The sequence below is a fragment of the Cherax quadricarinatus genome, chromosome 36 (assembly GCF_038502225.1).
Source record: "Cherax quadricarinatus isolate ZL_2023a chromosome 36, ASM3850222v1, whole genome shotgun sequence".
Taxonomy (NCBI): Eukaryota; Metazoa; Arthropoda; class Malacostraca; order Decapoda; family Parastacidae; genus Cherax; species Cherax quadricarinatus.
This window is the reverse complement of record NC_091327.1, coordinates 7,505,761-7,523,208: the sequence shown is the minus strand read 5'-3', so window position 1 is coordinate 7,523,208 and position 17,448 is coordinate 7,505,761. Positions and strand designations below refer to the sequence as shown.

The following is a 17,448-nucleotide window of genomic DNA, read 5'->3' as shown; positions in this document are numbered from 1 at the left end:
GAGGAGCTGCAAGAGCTTCAGCAGGAACAGCAACAGATCGCAGCTCAGAATCTTGCTGCAGAGGAGGAGGAAGAGAGATGGAAGAAGGTGCCTTCTTCAGAAATTAAAGAGATTTTTGCTATGTGGGGTAAGATGGAAAGCTTTATGGAGAAACATCACCCTGACAAGGTTGTTGCAAGCCATGTTGGCAACATGTACATTGACGAAGTCTTGGGCCATTTTAGGGAAGTGTTAAAGAGACGCCAGAAACAGAGCTCCCTTCACAGTTATTTTGCGAGACAGGACTCCAGTGACTCTCAAGGTGGTCCTAGTGGCATTAAGAAACAGAGAAGAGAAGCAACCCCAGAAAAGCAATTGGTACCTGAGGTGTTGATGGAAGGGGATTCCCCTTCCAAACTATAAACAATCCACTCTCTCTCCTCCTCCAATCTCCCATGCACTAAGAAGAATCTCCAATAAAGGTAAGCATTATGCTGTTAATGTTTCATTCATCATTTCCCATTGTATTGTTTATGTACTACATCTGTATTTCATGTAAAAAAAATATTTTGGTTTTAATACTTCTGGGAGTCAGGAACGGATTAATTGCATTAACATTATTTCTTATGGAGAAAATTTATTAGAAAATCGTAGATTTCGATAATAGTAGCAACTCCAGAAACGGATTAACTACGAAAAACGAGGGACCACTGTACTTAAACAGCTCCGTACTTGAACAATTCGGCATTCGAACGCTTTGTTCGGTAAACAAATCGTTTGGTAGTCGGCTGTTTGCTCGGCGCTCGACCAAGCAGACACAACCTGCCGGAACTTCACTGGAAATTATTTCCCATTTCCTTGCATTTTTTGTGTTTATATTTATTAAAATAAGTTACCATGGTGCCCAAGAGAGTTAGTGATAACAGCCAGCCAAAAAGAAAATGGGTTGGGAAAAATTTGATCGGTACTAGGACAGATCGGCACTCAAATAGCGTTCTGGAATGAATTAAGTTCAAGTGCCAAGGTTCTACTGTATTTCAGAGGGCCGAGAAGGGGTTCAAGTTTGGTCATTTAGAGAGGATGGAGCAAAATAGGATGACTTGGAGAGGTGTGTAAGTTTGTAGTGGAGGGAAGGAGGGGTAGAGTCATCTTGGGAAGGGATGGAGGGGGTAAAAGAGGTTGTGTGTGCAAGGGGCAGGCATGTGTGAGCATGTTAGGAGTGAATAGAGGCATGGTTTTGGGACATGGTGAGTGTGAGCAGGGTAATATTTTGGGAAGGGATTCAGGGAAACCAGTTAGCTGGACTTGAGTCCTGGAGATGGGAAGTACAATGCCTACACTTTAAAGGAGGGATTTAGGATATTTGTTGTTTGGGGTGACATCTGAGCTGCTATACCTGTGCAGCTCTAAAAACAGTGATATGTGTGAGTGATGGCAATTTTTTTTTTTTTTTTTTGAGGGGGGGGGGTCAGCATGTTGAAAAAAAAAAATAAAAGAAAAGGCTGCTGTCGATCATTTGTGTTTCTGAATAAAGCAAAACTTAGGAATGTTGTTGACAAGATGTGGAAGCTGTAAAATTAGGAAAATGTTTTTGACTTGTATTTTAGAGTACAGGTCGGCCATCACTAATCCGGCATCATTAGGGCCTGTAGTGTGTTGGATTAGTGAATTTGCTGGATTACAGAGTTGTTAGGTTAGAATACACATAATTAACCTATCAATAGAGACTTTCTGCTACATCTTCCTCATTTTCGTCACTGCTTTCTCCTCCACTGGCTTGCTGCTGTGGATTTACAACCATCTGGACAATTTCTGAGTCAGTATAATGATGAAATTTGAAATTATGCTAACCAAAATTAGTGCTGGATTACTGATGGAACCAGGTAACTGATTGCCTGATTAGTGATGGCGGACCTGTATTGTGCTCTGGATCAATATACAGTACATTCTGTGGCACATTACAAGTTGTTGTACACATTGGTCGGGGTGCACGGCTGGCTACTAGGTAGAGCTCTTGTCAACAAGTATGGTTATACAGGCACACAAGTGAAACTGGAACCACTTATTATTAGTGTTGGTGAAGCATACCTGTTGTTTCATGAACACACTGCCACATATTACTGGGGTTTTACTGTGTTGCCAACTAAATAGATGTTTTGGTCACCTTGATTTACTTTGATTATTGTACAGTAATATTATAATAGTATAACTAACAGGAGTCTACAGTACTATAATTCTCTTTCTAAGAACTTTGTTCCATACGGAGTCAAACCTTTTATTTGGGATCTCGCCTCACATGGACATTAGTGAAATCCATCCACTCTACTCAACAGCAGTCTACAAATAATAATAAGAGGACGTTGATGGACAATGAAGGTGCCTTGCCGAAGAAGGTGAAGGACGAATAAATGGTAAAGACAAGATGGTTTGAAATACTTTATCCTTGAGTTCATATAGTGGTTTTGTTACCTTGTACCCAATGGGTTTTTGTACCACTATGATTCAATAACAATGAAAACTTTTCATGTGATTTTTTTTTTTTTTTTAGCTAGGCATTTTTTAGAGGAACTTGAGAATTCAAGCTTTAATTACTCTACTCTTATTTGGAAATCTTCTTTGGATATTCGCATAATGCCCTATGAGATTGCCAGTACTATTTAATTTTGGAAATATATTGTATACCAGATTCACTGCCACACCAGCTCTCCATTAAAGATAATGTACTAGTAGTGATGAATTCAAATTAAGTGATCATTTTAGTAGTTTAAGATATAAACTTTAGAATAAATAATAGTCAAAGGAAGTGTTTTGTAAATCTTGTACTAATGAATTAAGTAATTACTTAAGGTAATCATCATTTCATTAATGACATAAACTAATAATGATAGCTCTGTTATGACTTTAATATTAAGAAGACTTTATTCTTTATAAAAAAAATTATACAAAAAAAAAAATGTGACTTGAACTTGCCTAAGTCTCCTTTTAATATGTCTTTAACTTAATGCAGTACTGTGAAATAATAATAAACTAGTTATATGCAAGTCTGGTGAGAAACTTTTGTGAACAAACACTAAAATTAGCTTAGTTTAGAGTGGTTTTAAACTAAATCATTATTTAAGATTTTATTCCTCACATTAAGGGTAATTTTAAAGAGATTGCAAAACACACTTATTTATGAATTCATTTATGAATATGCATTATGCATTCATTATGAATATGCATTCATTTATGAATAGGAAGCCTAAAGGCTAATGTGATAAATGCTAATAAAGGCTAATGCTTGTTGCATTTATTTTCAAAGATTGTCTTATAATCTTTATAAAGGTATTCATGTACAATACAGCATATTTTTTAAAGTTAGTTTTTTGTTTTTCTAAGATGTGCAGTAAACAGAAAATTTACTTTGTTTTGCCTAAATATTTTATTTTACCTCTTAAAGAATTATTTGCTCAGATATACATACTCGTTGGCCATGCTTTTGATTGCCAGCTCGTGAAAAGCATTGTATTTCCCATGATAAAATTAAAGGGTGTTAAGTATTTATAGGTGTAACTGCTCATATTGGAAACTGTCACTGTCACCCCAGATTGGAACCTGCTTTATTTTGACTGGCTGGTCAAAGTTTACTGTAAAGTAGGTTCTAATACAATGCTTACGTAGGTATTTCTCTTTCAACTTAAGTAGTTTCATGAATGGGCTGCCACAGTTATTTCTGGCTGTGGCAGTATTCCATACTATTATGTTCTGTTTAGGGTTATGACATCCTGAAGTAGGTTTTGTTTTTGTAGACGAATATTACACCAATTTCATTTTATAACAAACTAATGATACAAGGTTGTTATATTGTAATACACACATGGGCTGCCACAGTCATTTCTGGCTGCAGCAGTGTTCCATTTAATGTTATCTATTTAGGGATATAAGAACTTCCTTATTTCGCTGTTGTCGTACTTGTAAGTATTACACAAAAATCTATTTTAGAATGCTACAGCACATTGTGTCAGGCTCCTTAATACGTGTCTCCTTAACTGAAACAGTTTCAGTTTTGGACTGTTATTGTTCTGTATTACAGTCGACTTTGCAGTTACACAGGCGAGATTGTATGATCATTAATATTGACTGTTAAGTGTCGCTTCAGGCCTTAACAGTGCTCCATTTAATGCTAGTTAATGTTTCATTTCAGGCTGTACAGTTGTCTGTTAGACTGTCACAGTTTGGAATGTCACAGAGCATTTCACATGAAAGTGAAGAGAATTTGTGTAGTCTTTAGTTTCAAAACGTATAATTTCATTTCATACTGTTAAGAGTGGTGTATTTTAAGACTGTGACCATGAACGTTTGTGGATGTAACATTATTTTAGGCTATAACGGTGATCTTTTTCACAGCTACAGCTACTGAAAAGTACTCCTGTATATCAGCTGAAGATCATTGACACCTTTCAGGATCACTTCTTTATATGTACTTTTTACATTTGTTTATATTATTGTTTTAGTGATGTATTCCAGTGATGCACGTTTTATAAATTTTTCATTCGTTAAACTTAGTGCATCACAAAGAATCAACACTAGCAGTTTGCTTGAGGATTATATATACTGGTGAGAGGTTTAGGGAAGTGTTACAAGTTGTAAATTTAATTCAACTTGGTCACTCATTTATGATTTGCACAGTGCTTGCATATTGCGGTGTTGTGTAAATGATAACGTGACATAATTTAAAGTTTATTATTGCGTTAGTGTGATTAACGCTTCACAAAGAAAAAGTTTGCTTGAGGATTATATATGTTGGTGAGAGGCTTTAAAAACGTATTGTATTACAAATTGTAAATTTAATTCATCAGTTTGGCCAACTATTTATGGTGTACAAAATGCTTGTGTATTGCGGTGTCATGACGTAACAAAACCTAAGGGTAATTATTGCATTAGTGTGATTTAACACTTTACAATGAATCCATCAATACCAATTTGCTTGAGGATTATGTATGTTGGTGAGAAGTTTAGGAAAATTTTAAATTGAATTCATCAGCTTGGCCAACCATTCATGATTTTTACAACCTGAGTATTATGGTGTTGTGTATGTTAAATTAATGAAAGTTTTTCAAGTTTATTACACTGAAGTGATTACCCACTTGTAATTACCAATCACTGTATGTGCATTTTCACGTATTTACAAGAGTGTACATACATACATGCATCACTTAGGAAATTCTCTTTTGTCTCTCTTGCTGGTATAATGCTGCACATAAGTGGATATTAAAAACTAATTACCAGTAATTATAAGTGACTTGTGCACAGCTAAACTGACTCCTTCAAATATTTATAAGATTTTGTAGTGTTATAATATTTTACACAGAAGCTTTTAGTATTAATCTACAGGTTTAATGCAAATCTGGTTCAGTTTTGACATATATAAAAGTTTAACATTAATAGGATAAATTAATAGATTTAACGGTATAAAAATTTGCCATTTATTAGTTTTTTGTTTTTTTTTTGTTAGTTATTTTGATTTTTCTGTATTATTGATAAGGTTTTAAGGAATGAAATCTTTTTCCCTGAACAGGCTGAAACCCCTGGATATGGTGAATGGAAGACTGTAACAGCTGATACCCGCCGTCAGGCCAACCCAAGATTTCAGCCATATCAACAGCCTCGTCCTCCATTCAATCAGCCAAAATATGAGATGGGTTATGATGAAGATTATGATGAGGAACCCTTTGCTCCAGGTTATGGTCATAGGGATGGTCCCAACCAAGGTTTTGCACAAGGTTTCAGTCAGAATTATAATCATGGATTTGAGGAAGATTTTGATGAACCTATTAACAGACCTGGTGCTGCTAGACAAAGTTTTGGTAGAGCAGACTTTGATAGACCAGGTTACGAGAGACGAGGTTATGACAGGCCTCTGTTGGAGAGACCACTCTTAGACAGGCCTCTTTTGGACAGACCACTCTTGGATAGACCACTTTTGAACACTCCATCTTATGACAGATCACCCTATGGTAGACCATCTTATGACAGATCAGGCTACAATCGGTTCTTTGACCAAGATCGAAAGCAAGGCTTCAGAAAAGATGATTATTACCAGTATTAGGTGCTGATACACTGAACATTTAAATCATACTACAAGGGTTTTAAATACTGAAGATAAATTTTGGCTGCTTTTGGTTCTTAGAAACCTGTAAGATGATTTTTTTTTTTTTTTAAATTATAGTCAAGATACACACACACCATTCTTTACAGATAAATAAACCTTTTATATATTTTATTTAAGTTTGCACATTGCCTAGTAGAATTGAAATAATTGTTTAATTAATAAGTATTACACATTGTAGTCCATTGTTTTCGAAGTCTTCGGTGTTCAACGTGTGTACACATAGAATTTCATGTTAAGTAGAGAAATTGCTGTAGAAAAGCATTACATAGGTTTGAGAATTTGTCTGAAATGTTTGACCCTTAGTTTTTAAAATATTAATGATTCAGTTTTTCCACACCAGAATGGTATTCAAGTCACTGAAATGGAATATTAGTTAGATTAATATAAATACAGGTGCCTCCTGACTGACATGTTGCTAAGTAGCAGAGAGAAAAATGCTCAGTTGGAAATTTGTTAGCCATTTTGCAGAAATAGTAAATGCTAGTTTAAACAAAAATTGTAACACCTTAGTCCTGAAGGTGCCACTTTTGATGTGAATTCTCTCCTGATTTTTGTAACAGTGACTTTGCTATAAAAAAAAATGCATCCTACAGTCTGTTTTCATGACTCCCACTGGCACTTCCAAAATATTTTTTACCCAGAATGTTTAACAGATGTAGACAAATGGAAAAAACACTTTATGTATTGGTGAATTATCACACTGTAGTCATGCACTGCTGTCATTTTTAAAAATAAGTGATATGAAATCTTAATTACTAAGCTGACAGAGCAAGTGATATATTGAAAAGTCACTTTGTAAATTACTAATCCAGTAAATTAAAGAAAATTATGACTCGGAAGAATGGATGTTTATTGTACTGTACGTATTTTATAATTCTGTGCATTATTTGTAAAAGCATTAGTAATAATGCCCAGGCTTGATACTTATTTAAATTTAAATGGCAGGTATTTCTCCCTGACAAAGAAAATATTAAGCTCTGGACAAGTCTTGTTCTCAATTTTTGTTGTAGCCATGTGATAAGATGGTTTAGATTTTAATGGTAAAGATATTAAATCATTGTATATACTCTACTCTAGCTACAGCAAACTGATATGTAGTAAATTGTTAAGCATCATGGCTTTAAGTGGGACATCAGTTTTTACCAAAAGAAAAATAGATCATACAAGGAATGTCTTTCATTATTCTTTTTTTTTTTCTTAGGGAATGCATTTTTCCTTTTATTTGCTTATATATATAGTGTAGAGGGCAGAGTGTTTAATCAAGGAATATGCACTCTTAATACCCACATCAGCAAGTTTGAATTTTTTATGGTTTCGTGTTATGTGAAGATTTGCATTTAGAGTAAATTTAGAAAAAAAATTAAATATAAAATCTTTTACCTTTTGCAGTACTCTTTAGAGTGGCATCAAGGTTGAATGAACCTTTGGTAATGCCATTGTTGAATGCAGTAGATCCAGGTCCAAGCTGCTTTTATTTATGAAGGGTATTATTAAACTTTAGTTAAAAAAAAAAATCAGCAATAGTTATTTGATTAATTCTGATTAAAGGTTTCACATAATGACAGTAATGAGGAAGAAACATTACATATAAATGGTCATTAGTTGTTAATGTGGAATTAATAATAAAAATTCTCTTTTTTCATGTTTTATTACTCTTACACTGCATTTCAAAAGACAATGTGCTAAGATTACTCTGTTGTACTTATAATCCTTGTGTATAACACATTTTACCAAATAGTTAAGGAATTTGCAAGGAATTCTTGTGCTGCTTCGAGTGAGCCTGAAGCGTGGTAATGGCAAGAGGAATTCCTTTCAGAACTTGAGCAGATGAATCTGTAATCAACACACATACATAGTCTCCTGGTTTGAGTTTTTTTGTGCTGCCACTGTGTGCATCCTCCACTTCTACATTAGGGAAGATTACCTGTGTTGTGAAGGAAACTTTAGAAGTATACCTATATTACATGTATATTTAAGAAAATGCAATGAACCTATGAAAGTCATACAGAGCTATACAGGGGAATTGTAATGGTCATAGGACGAACATAAAATGGTTATACTAAAGGTAGTCATAATACAAATAAAAATTGTTCAGATGAAGACAGGGTGATTACCCTCTCCCCCCCAAAATGCATTCACCATCATTTATTCACTTGCTGTCTTGCCAGAAGTGTATTGACATAATTCAAATTACCCTCTTGACTTCAACACCCCTGCTTCAGCGTGTATTATTATTATACTCAAATAATAAAGCATTAAACTGACAAGTGTCATGCAGTGCTGTGGGGGCAGAAAATAGTGCCAGAGCTATAAACAGCTAGGTGGATAGAGGACCAGAGGGTTTTTTTTTTTTTTTTTTCTCCCAACAAGTCGGCCGTCTCCCACCGAGGCAGGGTGACCCAAAAAAGAAAGAAAATCCCCAAAAAGAAAATACTTTCATCATCATTCAACACTTTCACCACACTCACACATTATCACTTTTTTGCAGAGGTGCTCAGAATACAACAGTTTAGAAGCATACACATAAAAAGATACACAACATATCCCTCCAAACTGCCAATATCCCAAACCCCTCCTTTAAAGTGCAGGCATTGTACTTCCCATGTCCAGGACTCAAGTCCGACTATATGAAAATAACTGGTTTCCCTGAATCCCTTCACTAAATATTACCCTGCTCACACTCCAACAGATCAGATCGTCAGGTCCCAAGTACCATTCACTCCTAACACGCTCACGCACGCTTGCTGGAAGTCCAAGCCCCTTGCCCACAAAACCTCCTTTACCCCCTCTCCAACCCTTTCGAGGACTACCCCTACCCCGCCTTCCTTCCCCTATAGATTTATGTGCTTTCCATGTCATTCTACTTTGATCCATTCTCTCTAAATGACCAAACAACCCCTCTTCTGCCCTCTGACTAATACTTTTATTAACTCCACACCTTTTCCTAATTTCCACACTCCGAATTTTCTGCATAATATTTAAACCACACATTGCCCTTAAACAGGACATCTCCACTGCCTCCAACCGTCTCCTCGCTGCTGCATTTACCACCCAAGCTTCACACCCATATAAGAGTGTTGGTACTACTATACTTTCATACATTACCTTCTTTGCCTCCATAGATGACGTTTTTTGACTCCACATATACCTCAACGCACCACTCACCTTTTTTCCCTCATCAATTCTATGATTAATCTCATCCTTCATAAATCCATCCACCGACACGTCAACTCCCAAGTATCTAAAAACATTCACTTCTTCCATACTCCTCCCCAATTTGATATCCAATTTTTTTTTATCTAAATCATTTGATACCCTCACCACCTTACTCTTTTCTATGTTCACTTTCAACTTTCTACCTTTACACACATTCCCAAACTCATCCACTAACCTTTGCAATTTTTCTTTAGAATCTCCCATAAGCATAGTATCATCAGCAAAAAGTAACTGTGTCAATTCGCATTTTGAATTTAATCCCACCCCTCTCCCGAACACCCTAGCATTTACTTCCTTTACAACCCCATCTATAAATATATTAAACAACCATGGTGACATACATCCCTGTCTAAGACCTACTTTTACTGGGAAGTAATCTCCCTCTCTTCTACACACCCTAACCTGAGCCTCACTATCCTCATAAGAACTCTTTACAGCATTTAATAACTTACCACCTATTCCATATACTTGCAACATCTGCCATATTGCTCCTCTACCCACTCTATCATATGCCTTTTCTAAATCCATAAATGCAATAAAAACTTCCCTACCTTAATCTAAATACTGTTCACATATATGCTTCATTTAAACACTTGATCTACACATCCCCTACCCACTCTGAAACCTCCTTGCTCATCCGCAATCCTACATTCTGTCTTACCTCTAATTCTTTCAATTATAACCCTACCGTACACTTTTCCTGGTATACTCAGTAAACTTATTCCTCTACAATTTTTACAGTCTCTTTTGTCCCCTTTCCCTTTATATAAAGGGACTATACATGCTCTCTGCCAATCCCTAGGTACCTTCCCCTCTTTCATACATTTATTAAACAAAAGTACCAACCACTCCAACACTATATCCCCCCCTGCTTTTAACATTTCTGTCATGATGCCATCAGTTCCAGCTGCTTTACCCCCTTTCATTCTACGTAATGCCTCACGTACCTCCCCCACACTTACATTCTGCTCTTCTTCACTCCTAAAAGATGGTATACCTCCCTGACCAGTGCATGAAATTACTGCCTCTCTTCCTTAACATTTAAAGTTCCTCAAAATATTCTCGCCATCTACCTAATACGTACCTCCATCTCCCCATCTACTAACTCCCCTACTCTGTTTTTAACTGCCAAATCCATACTTTCCCTAGGCTTTCTTGTTTAACTTACTCCAAAATTTTTTCTTATTTTCATTAAAATTTCTTGACAGTGCCTCTCCCACTCTATCATCTGCTCTCCTTTTGCACTCTCTCAACACTCTCTTTACCTTTCTTTTACTCTCCATATACTCTGCTCTTCTTATAACACTTCTGCTTTGTAAAAACCTCTCATAAGCTACCTTTTTCTCTTTTATCACACCCTTTACTTCATCATTCCACCAATCACTCCTCTTTCCACCTGCCCCCACCCTCCTATAACCACAAACTTCTGCCCCACATTCTAATACTGCATTTTTAAAACTATTCCAACCCTCTTCAACCCCCCCACTACTCATCTTTGCACTAGCCCACCTTTCTGCCAATAGTCGCTTATATCTCGCCCGAACTTCCTCCTCCCTTAGTTTATACACTTTCACCTCCCTCTTACTTGTTGTTTCCACCTTCCACTTTTCCCATCTACCTCTTACTCTAACTGTAGCTACAACTAAATAATGATCCGATATATCAGTTGCCCCTCTATAAACATGTACATCCTGGAGTCTACCCATCAACCTTTTATCCACCAATACATAATCTAATAAACTACTTTCATTACGTGCTACATCATACCTTGTATATTTATCTTCTTTTTCATAAAATATTTTTTTTTTTTTTTATTATCACACTGGCCGATTCCCACCAAGGCAGGGTGGCCCGAAAAAGAAAAACTTTCACCATCATTCACTCCATCACTGTCTTGCCAGAAGGGTGCTTTACACTACAGTTTTTAAACTGCAACATTAACACCCCTCCTTCAGAGTGCAGGCACTGTACTGCCCATCTCCAGGACTCAAGTCCGGCCTGCCGGTTTCCCTGAATCCCTTCATAAATGTTACTTTGCTCACACTCCAACAGCACGTCAAGTATTAAAAACCATTTGTCTCCATTCACTCCTATCAAACACGCTCACGCATGCCTGCTGGAAGTCCAAGCCCCTCGCACACAAAACCTCCTTTACCCCCTCCCTCCAACCCTTCCTAGGCCGACCCCTACCCCGCCTTCCTTCCACTACAGACTGATACACTCTTGAAGTTATTCTGTTTCGCTCCATTCTCTCTACATGTCCGAACCACCTCAACAACCCTTCCTCAGCCCTCTGGACAACAGTTTTGGTAATCCCGCACCTCCTCCTAACTTCCAAACTACGAATTCTCTGCATTATATTCACACCACACATTGCCCTCAGACATGACATCTCCACTGCCTCCAGCCTTCTCCTCGCTGCAACATTCATCACCCATGCTTCACACCCATATAAGAGCGTTGGTAAAACTATACTCTCATACATTCCCCTCTTTGCCTCCAAGGACAAAGTTCTCTGTCTCCACAGACTCCTAAGTGCACCACTCACTCTTTTTCCCTCATCAATTCTATGATTCACCTCATCTTTCATAGACCCATCCGCTGACACGTCCACTCCCAAATATCTGAATACGTTCACCTCCTCCATACTCTCTCCCTCCAATCTGATATTCAATCTTTCATCACCTAATCTTTTTGTTATCCTCATAACCTTACTCTTTCCTGTATTCACCTTTAATTTTCTTCTTTTGCACACCCTACCAAATTCATCCACCAATCTCTGCAGCTTCTCTTCAGAATCTCCCAAGAGCACAGTGTCATCAGCAAAGAGCAGCTGTGACAACTCCCACCCTGTGTGTGATTCTTTATCTTTTAACTCCACGCCTTATTACCAAATCTCTTTCTACACATAGCTCAATTAAAGGCTCCCCATTTACATTTACCCCTGGCACCCCAAATTTACCTACTACTCCCTCCATAACATTTTTACCCACTTTAGCATTGAAATCCCCAACCACCATTACTCTCACACTTGATTCAAAACTCCCCACGCATTCACTCAACATTTCCCAAAATCTCTCTCTCTCTACACTTCTCTCTTCTCCAGGTGCATACATGCACCTGGAGAAAAAGGGTAGAAAAAGGGCTGAAAGGGATACTAAGTGCTGTGTGTCAAAGTTTGTATATAAAGCAGTTGCTGACCAAGTCAAAGGCTGTCTGCAAGAATAGAAGAGTGGTAGGGCAACGGTGTCGGAGGTAAAGAAGAACCAAAATAGGGACCCAACAAACCTGAGAGAGGAACAGGGTATTGTTCCATGGGTCAGGTGTTCCTGGGAGAGCGCAGTCTCCCAGGAACAGCAACGGTGGTAAGATGGCCACAAACCTAAAAGCAGTTTAATGGAGTGCAATTTTTTATGGTGCATGTTCAACCACTGTTGTTGCCAACAGCTGCAAAGACGGATAGATTATTATAATCAGAAAGAAGCGCTAAACCACAAGGGTTAAACCGCAGCAGAGCAGGGAAGGATGCAGGGGTAATGGGTAGTAAGATGGAAAGGGATGATTATTAGGTTAAGTGTTGCAGTGCAGAGGTAGAGGGTAGCTAGAGATTAACGTGGAAAAGGCTGAGAAGAGTGCCAGAGACATCATCATCAGAGTTTATGTAGTAAATCAGTTGCTGTCAAAAAGGCAATGAGAAAGTCTGGATTAGAGGAGGGTCCTGCACCACAAAGGGAAGGTAAGGAAAGGGCAGCAGAGCAGAGACGACGACGAAGGTAAATTCTGCGTGCTCGTTGATAGCGTGGCCAGTCCAACAGAATGTGGCTAACAGATACTGGAACTTGACAATACTCACAGAGAGGGAACAGGACGCCTTTCCACGAGATACCCACGAGTAAGACGAGCGTGGCCGATGCAAAGACGGGAGATAGTCTCCCAACCTCAACACCGATGACAAGACGACGGCCAGAAACCTATACTCAGCTTAACAGTACAGTGGAACCTCAAAAATCGAACTTAATCCGTTCCAGGAGCTAGTTCTAAATTTGAAAAGTCTGAAATTCGAAGCAATGTTTCCCATAAGAAATAATGGAAATACAATTAATCCGTTCCAGAAACCCAAAAATATTCACACAAAAAATACATTTTATAGAGATTAATTACAGTTTTACATACAACAAATACTATAGTTTTTAATTATGTATAGTAATACATATAAAATAACATTTTTACTTACCTTTATTGAAGATTGGTGATGGCATCTGGAAGATAGGGAGGAGGAGAGAGGGAGTTGGGGTTAGTGTTAGGAAGGAGAATCCCCCTCCATGAGGACTTCAGGTAAAGCCCTCTCTGGGGTTACTTCCTTTCTCTGTCTTTTAATGCCACTAGGACCAGCTTGAGTCACAGGACTCCTGTCTCAAAAAATAACTGTCCACAGTCCTCTGTTTCTGGTGCCTCTTTAACATTTCCCTAAAATGGGACATGGTTCTGTCACTGAACTTGTTGCAAAGATGGCTTGTTTCAGCTTGCTCAGGGTGGTACTTCTGCACAAACATTTGGACATCATTCCACTTGGCACAAATCTCCTTAATCTTTGAAGAAGGCACCTCATCCACTCCCTATATTAACACCTTTCACAACATCAGCTTCCTTGATTTGTTCTTTGACAGGATAGAACCGATGGTCGACTTGTTTTTCCCATACATCCTGGCAAGGTCAACAAGTCTCACACCACTCTCATACTTCTGTATTATTTCCTTCACATCTATGGTGTTTCTCACTTTCTTTACCACAGGGGTACCACTAGCAAGTTTCTTTGGGCCCATGGCAGCTTATTTCACAGTCCCACAACGAAATAATCGTAAAATGCGTGAATGAGAGCGCAGGTTAGTGTTCACTCAAGCATAAACAAAGCTAGACTGCTCACGGCGCCTGGCGGGGACGCGGACAGAGTGGGCAGCAGACAGGTCCCGTACCCGGCGGTCCGAAAATAGGGGCACATTTGATAATAGGGACACAGTTTGTCCGAAAAAATGGTCCTATTTTCGAAACGTTCGATTTTTGAGGTTCCACTGTAGTGTCTCATAAATGTCTAACCTGTGACCCAATCAAACTATTTTTTAATTACATTACCTAACAGAATACTCCAATCTACTGAATGCTCACCAACACAGTAAATGACCATATGACCTGGCTTTGTAATACTCATTTGTGCTTTGTAATACTCATTTGTGCTAAATTATTATCTGTTTACAATAATGTATTTACCACTGAATATATCATTGCTTAGTTATTCTTAAGTTAATTTTAACCCTGCTCATAATGCTCTGCATACAAGGGGCTTTGGCATGTTGCACTGTAATAACTTTGTACTTCACTGTATCATGTTCAAATTAATAAATAAATAAAGTCTGCTATGGAGCAGATCAGACCAACATTGTTGCCAACGGGTGCAAAGATGAGTAGCAATGGAATGGAACACCTCTATGTGACACTGGGAGGTCATATACTGCTGACCGCACAGCAGTGTCTGCCTGTTCACTGCCCTGTACGTCAACATGACCAGAGACCCAGCAAAATACAATATCTCTGTGCTTGCTAGAGATACGGCATAACCAAAGTTGGATACAAAGAACTAGGGGGTGAGGTGTATCAAATTTCCGTATAGCTTTTAAAGCACTAAGGGAGTCTGAAACGACCACGAATGATGACACAGGCATAGATGCAATACGGATAAGTGCTACAAGAATGGCAAACAATTCAGCCGTAAAAATGCTAGCCAAGGGTAATAAATGCCCTTGCACGACCCTGGAAACACTGCTGTGAGTCCAATGCCATCAGAAGACTTAGAACCATCTGTGTACACTGCAATAGCATGAGAATGAGAGCGGAAGTGTTCAAGAAAAAGAGCTGGAAGCCACCATAAGTAGTTGGGCTTTCACACATGGCAGTGGGAAAAAACAGACATGAACAGCCGGAACTTCCCAAGGGGGCAGGGAAAAGTGAGAGGCTACATGAACGTAGAGAGGTGGTAACTGAAGAGAAGATGAGCGAATGTAGATGGAGAGAAAAGGGAGGGAGTAAACAGGGGCGATGAACAAATAACGTTTACTAATATCAGTGACCCTCCTATATACGGAAGGATTGTAGAGGTCATGGAATCGAACATAATATCAAGGGCAATGAGGATCACGGCGATCATACAAGGATGGAAAATTCGCCTCCATATAGAGGCTCTCAATGGGACGAACGAAAGGCACCAAGGCACAGGCAGAGACCTTGGTGATGAATAGGATCTAACTTAGAGTTGCGGGAGAAGCCGCAGAATAGATCTGGTCACCATAATCTAGGTTGGACAAGACTAGGGTGGAATGCAAACGGAGGAGAGTGTGACGATCTGCTCCCCATGAACACTGTGCAAGAACCTTAAAGAGGTTTAGCCGATCATGGCAAGTTGTCTTTAACCAAGAAAAGTGGGGTTTCCATGTCAGCCGACGGTCAAAGAGCAGGCCCAGAAACCTGACCGTATCACACGTCAGAATACATGAACCGGTATAAGCGGGCGTCTAGTGAAGGTAGAGAATCGGGTTTTTGTACTGGAAAATTTAAGGCCATGAAAAGTGGTCCAATGGGAGACTCAGTCTATCACTACCTGAAGGGAGGCCGCTACCAGTCAACAGTCAGTGCCCGAGTAAGCTATCGCGAAGTCATCAACATAAAGTGATGACCAAATATGCGAAGGAAGAGTGGAAGGTAGGTCATTTATAGCTAAGAGAAAAAGAGTAGTACTGAGGACACACTCTTGTGGGACTCCTTCGGCTTACAATGTCAGGAAAGCAAGGCGCCAATACGGACCCGAAAATGCCTATCGGACAAGAAAGCAGTGATGAAGTTTGGTAGATTGCCATGGAGGCCTAAGTAATGGGCTTGGGTTAGAATGTTATACCTCCAAGTGGTGTCATATGCCTTCTTTAGATCAAAAAAGACCGCTAGGACAGAGTGGTTGTTAACAAAGGCATTTCAAATGTGTGTATTGAAGTGGAGCAGGGGGTCTAAAGTAGAGCAGCCTTTGCGAAAGCCATATTGGCGAGGGGAAAGGCTATTGTGTGTGTCTAAGAACCACACCAGACGTCTATTCACCAACTGTTCCATCACCTTGCAGACCACACTAGTCAGGGCAATGGGACAATAGTGAGAGGTGTCAAGCCCTGAGGCACCAGGTTTGCGAAACGGTAGTACAATAGCTGATTTCCAGTGTTGTGGGAGAACCCCTCGCTCCCAAATTAGATTGAAAAGACGTAAAAGAACAGGAAGGGCCGTAGAGTGGAGATGGTGTAGCATACTGATGTGGATATCGTCAGGTCCCGGTGCCGACGGCCAGCACATGGAAAGCATGGACTCCAACTCTAGAAGGGTAAAAGGTATTTTATATGGCTCCAAGCCATTGGAGGATAAATCTAAGGGCAATTGCTCTCTGGTAGGTTTAGATGCAAGAAATGAGGGACAGAGGTGAAGCCCTCGGGAGATACAGACAAGATAGTTCCCAATTTCTGTGGCAACTTCTAAAGGTTCTGCGACTTCAACTCCAGCTGGGTCCAGAGCGTACTTACCACACAATTTCCACACCTTTCTCCAAATCGCGCACATAGGGGAAGACGAGGTTATGGAAGACACGTAGTCTCGCCAACAAGTGCATTTAGCATCGCGTATGATGCGGCGAGCAGCTGCCCTTGCTTGTTTAAAATCCAACAAATGCTCTGTGGTATGGTTATATTGATAATGGCCCCACACAGAACATTTCAAACGCACTCCACAGGCATACATAGGAGACCACCAAGCTACGCATGTCTGAGAATGCCTGAGGTTTGGGGGATAGAACTAGTCGCTGCAGTCAAGTGCCAGTCCATCAATAGATGACGAGAGGGGGTTTTTGCAACAGGTGGTAAGACGGGAGTATAATTCCCAATCTGCTCGAGCAAACTGCCAACGAAGGTTACGAAACGGTTGGGTGTGTGTAGCAGAAGTAAGAAGGATAGGAAAGTGATCACTATCATGTAAATCTGGAAGAACAGACCACATGAAATCAAGTTCAATGGGTGAGGAAC

At 39.2% G+C, this 17,448-nt stretch overlaps 2 protein-coding genes across 7 annotated transcripts in view; one reads left to right on the top strand and one right to left on the bottom strand.

The window, feature by feature from the left end:
- LOC128691316 (tRNA (uracil-5-)-methyltransferase homolog A) overlaps positions 1 to 7,768 on the top strand; it is a gene marked incomplete at its 5' end in the record, with an annotated part of 224,772 nt that extends 217,004 nt beyond the window's left edge. Inside the window, 2 exon segments of one of the 3 annotated variants that reach the window (XM_070091680.1) lie at positions 2,313 to 2,390; positions 5,537 to 5,676. In XM_070091680.1, the coding sequence (XP_069947781.1) occupies positions 2,313 to 2,387 (75 nt within the window). 3 annotated transcript variants of the gene reach the window in all.
- LOC128691432 (mitochondrial tRNA methylthiotransferase CDK5RAP1) overlaps positions 7,760 to 17,448 on the bottom strand; it is a 249,894-nt gene continuing 240,205 nt past the window's right edge. For 2 of the 4 annotated variants that reach the window (XM_070091684.1, XM_070091682.1), the window contains one exon: positions 7,760 to 8,054. In XM_070091684.1, the coding sequence (XP_069947785.1) occupies positions 7,869 to 8,054 (186 nt within the window). In that variant the 3' untranslated portion in view covers positions 7,760 to 7,868. The remainder of the gene's footprint in view (positions 8,055 to 17,448) is intronic. The other 2 variants (XM_070091685.1, XM_070091683.1) reach the window with 2 other exon arrangements.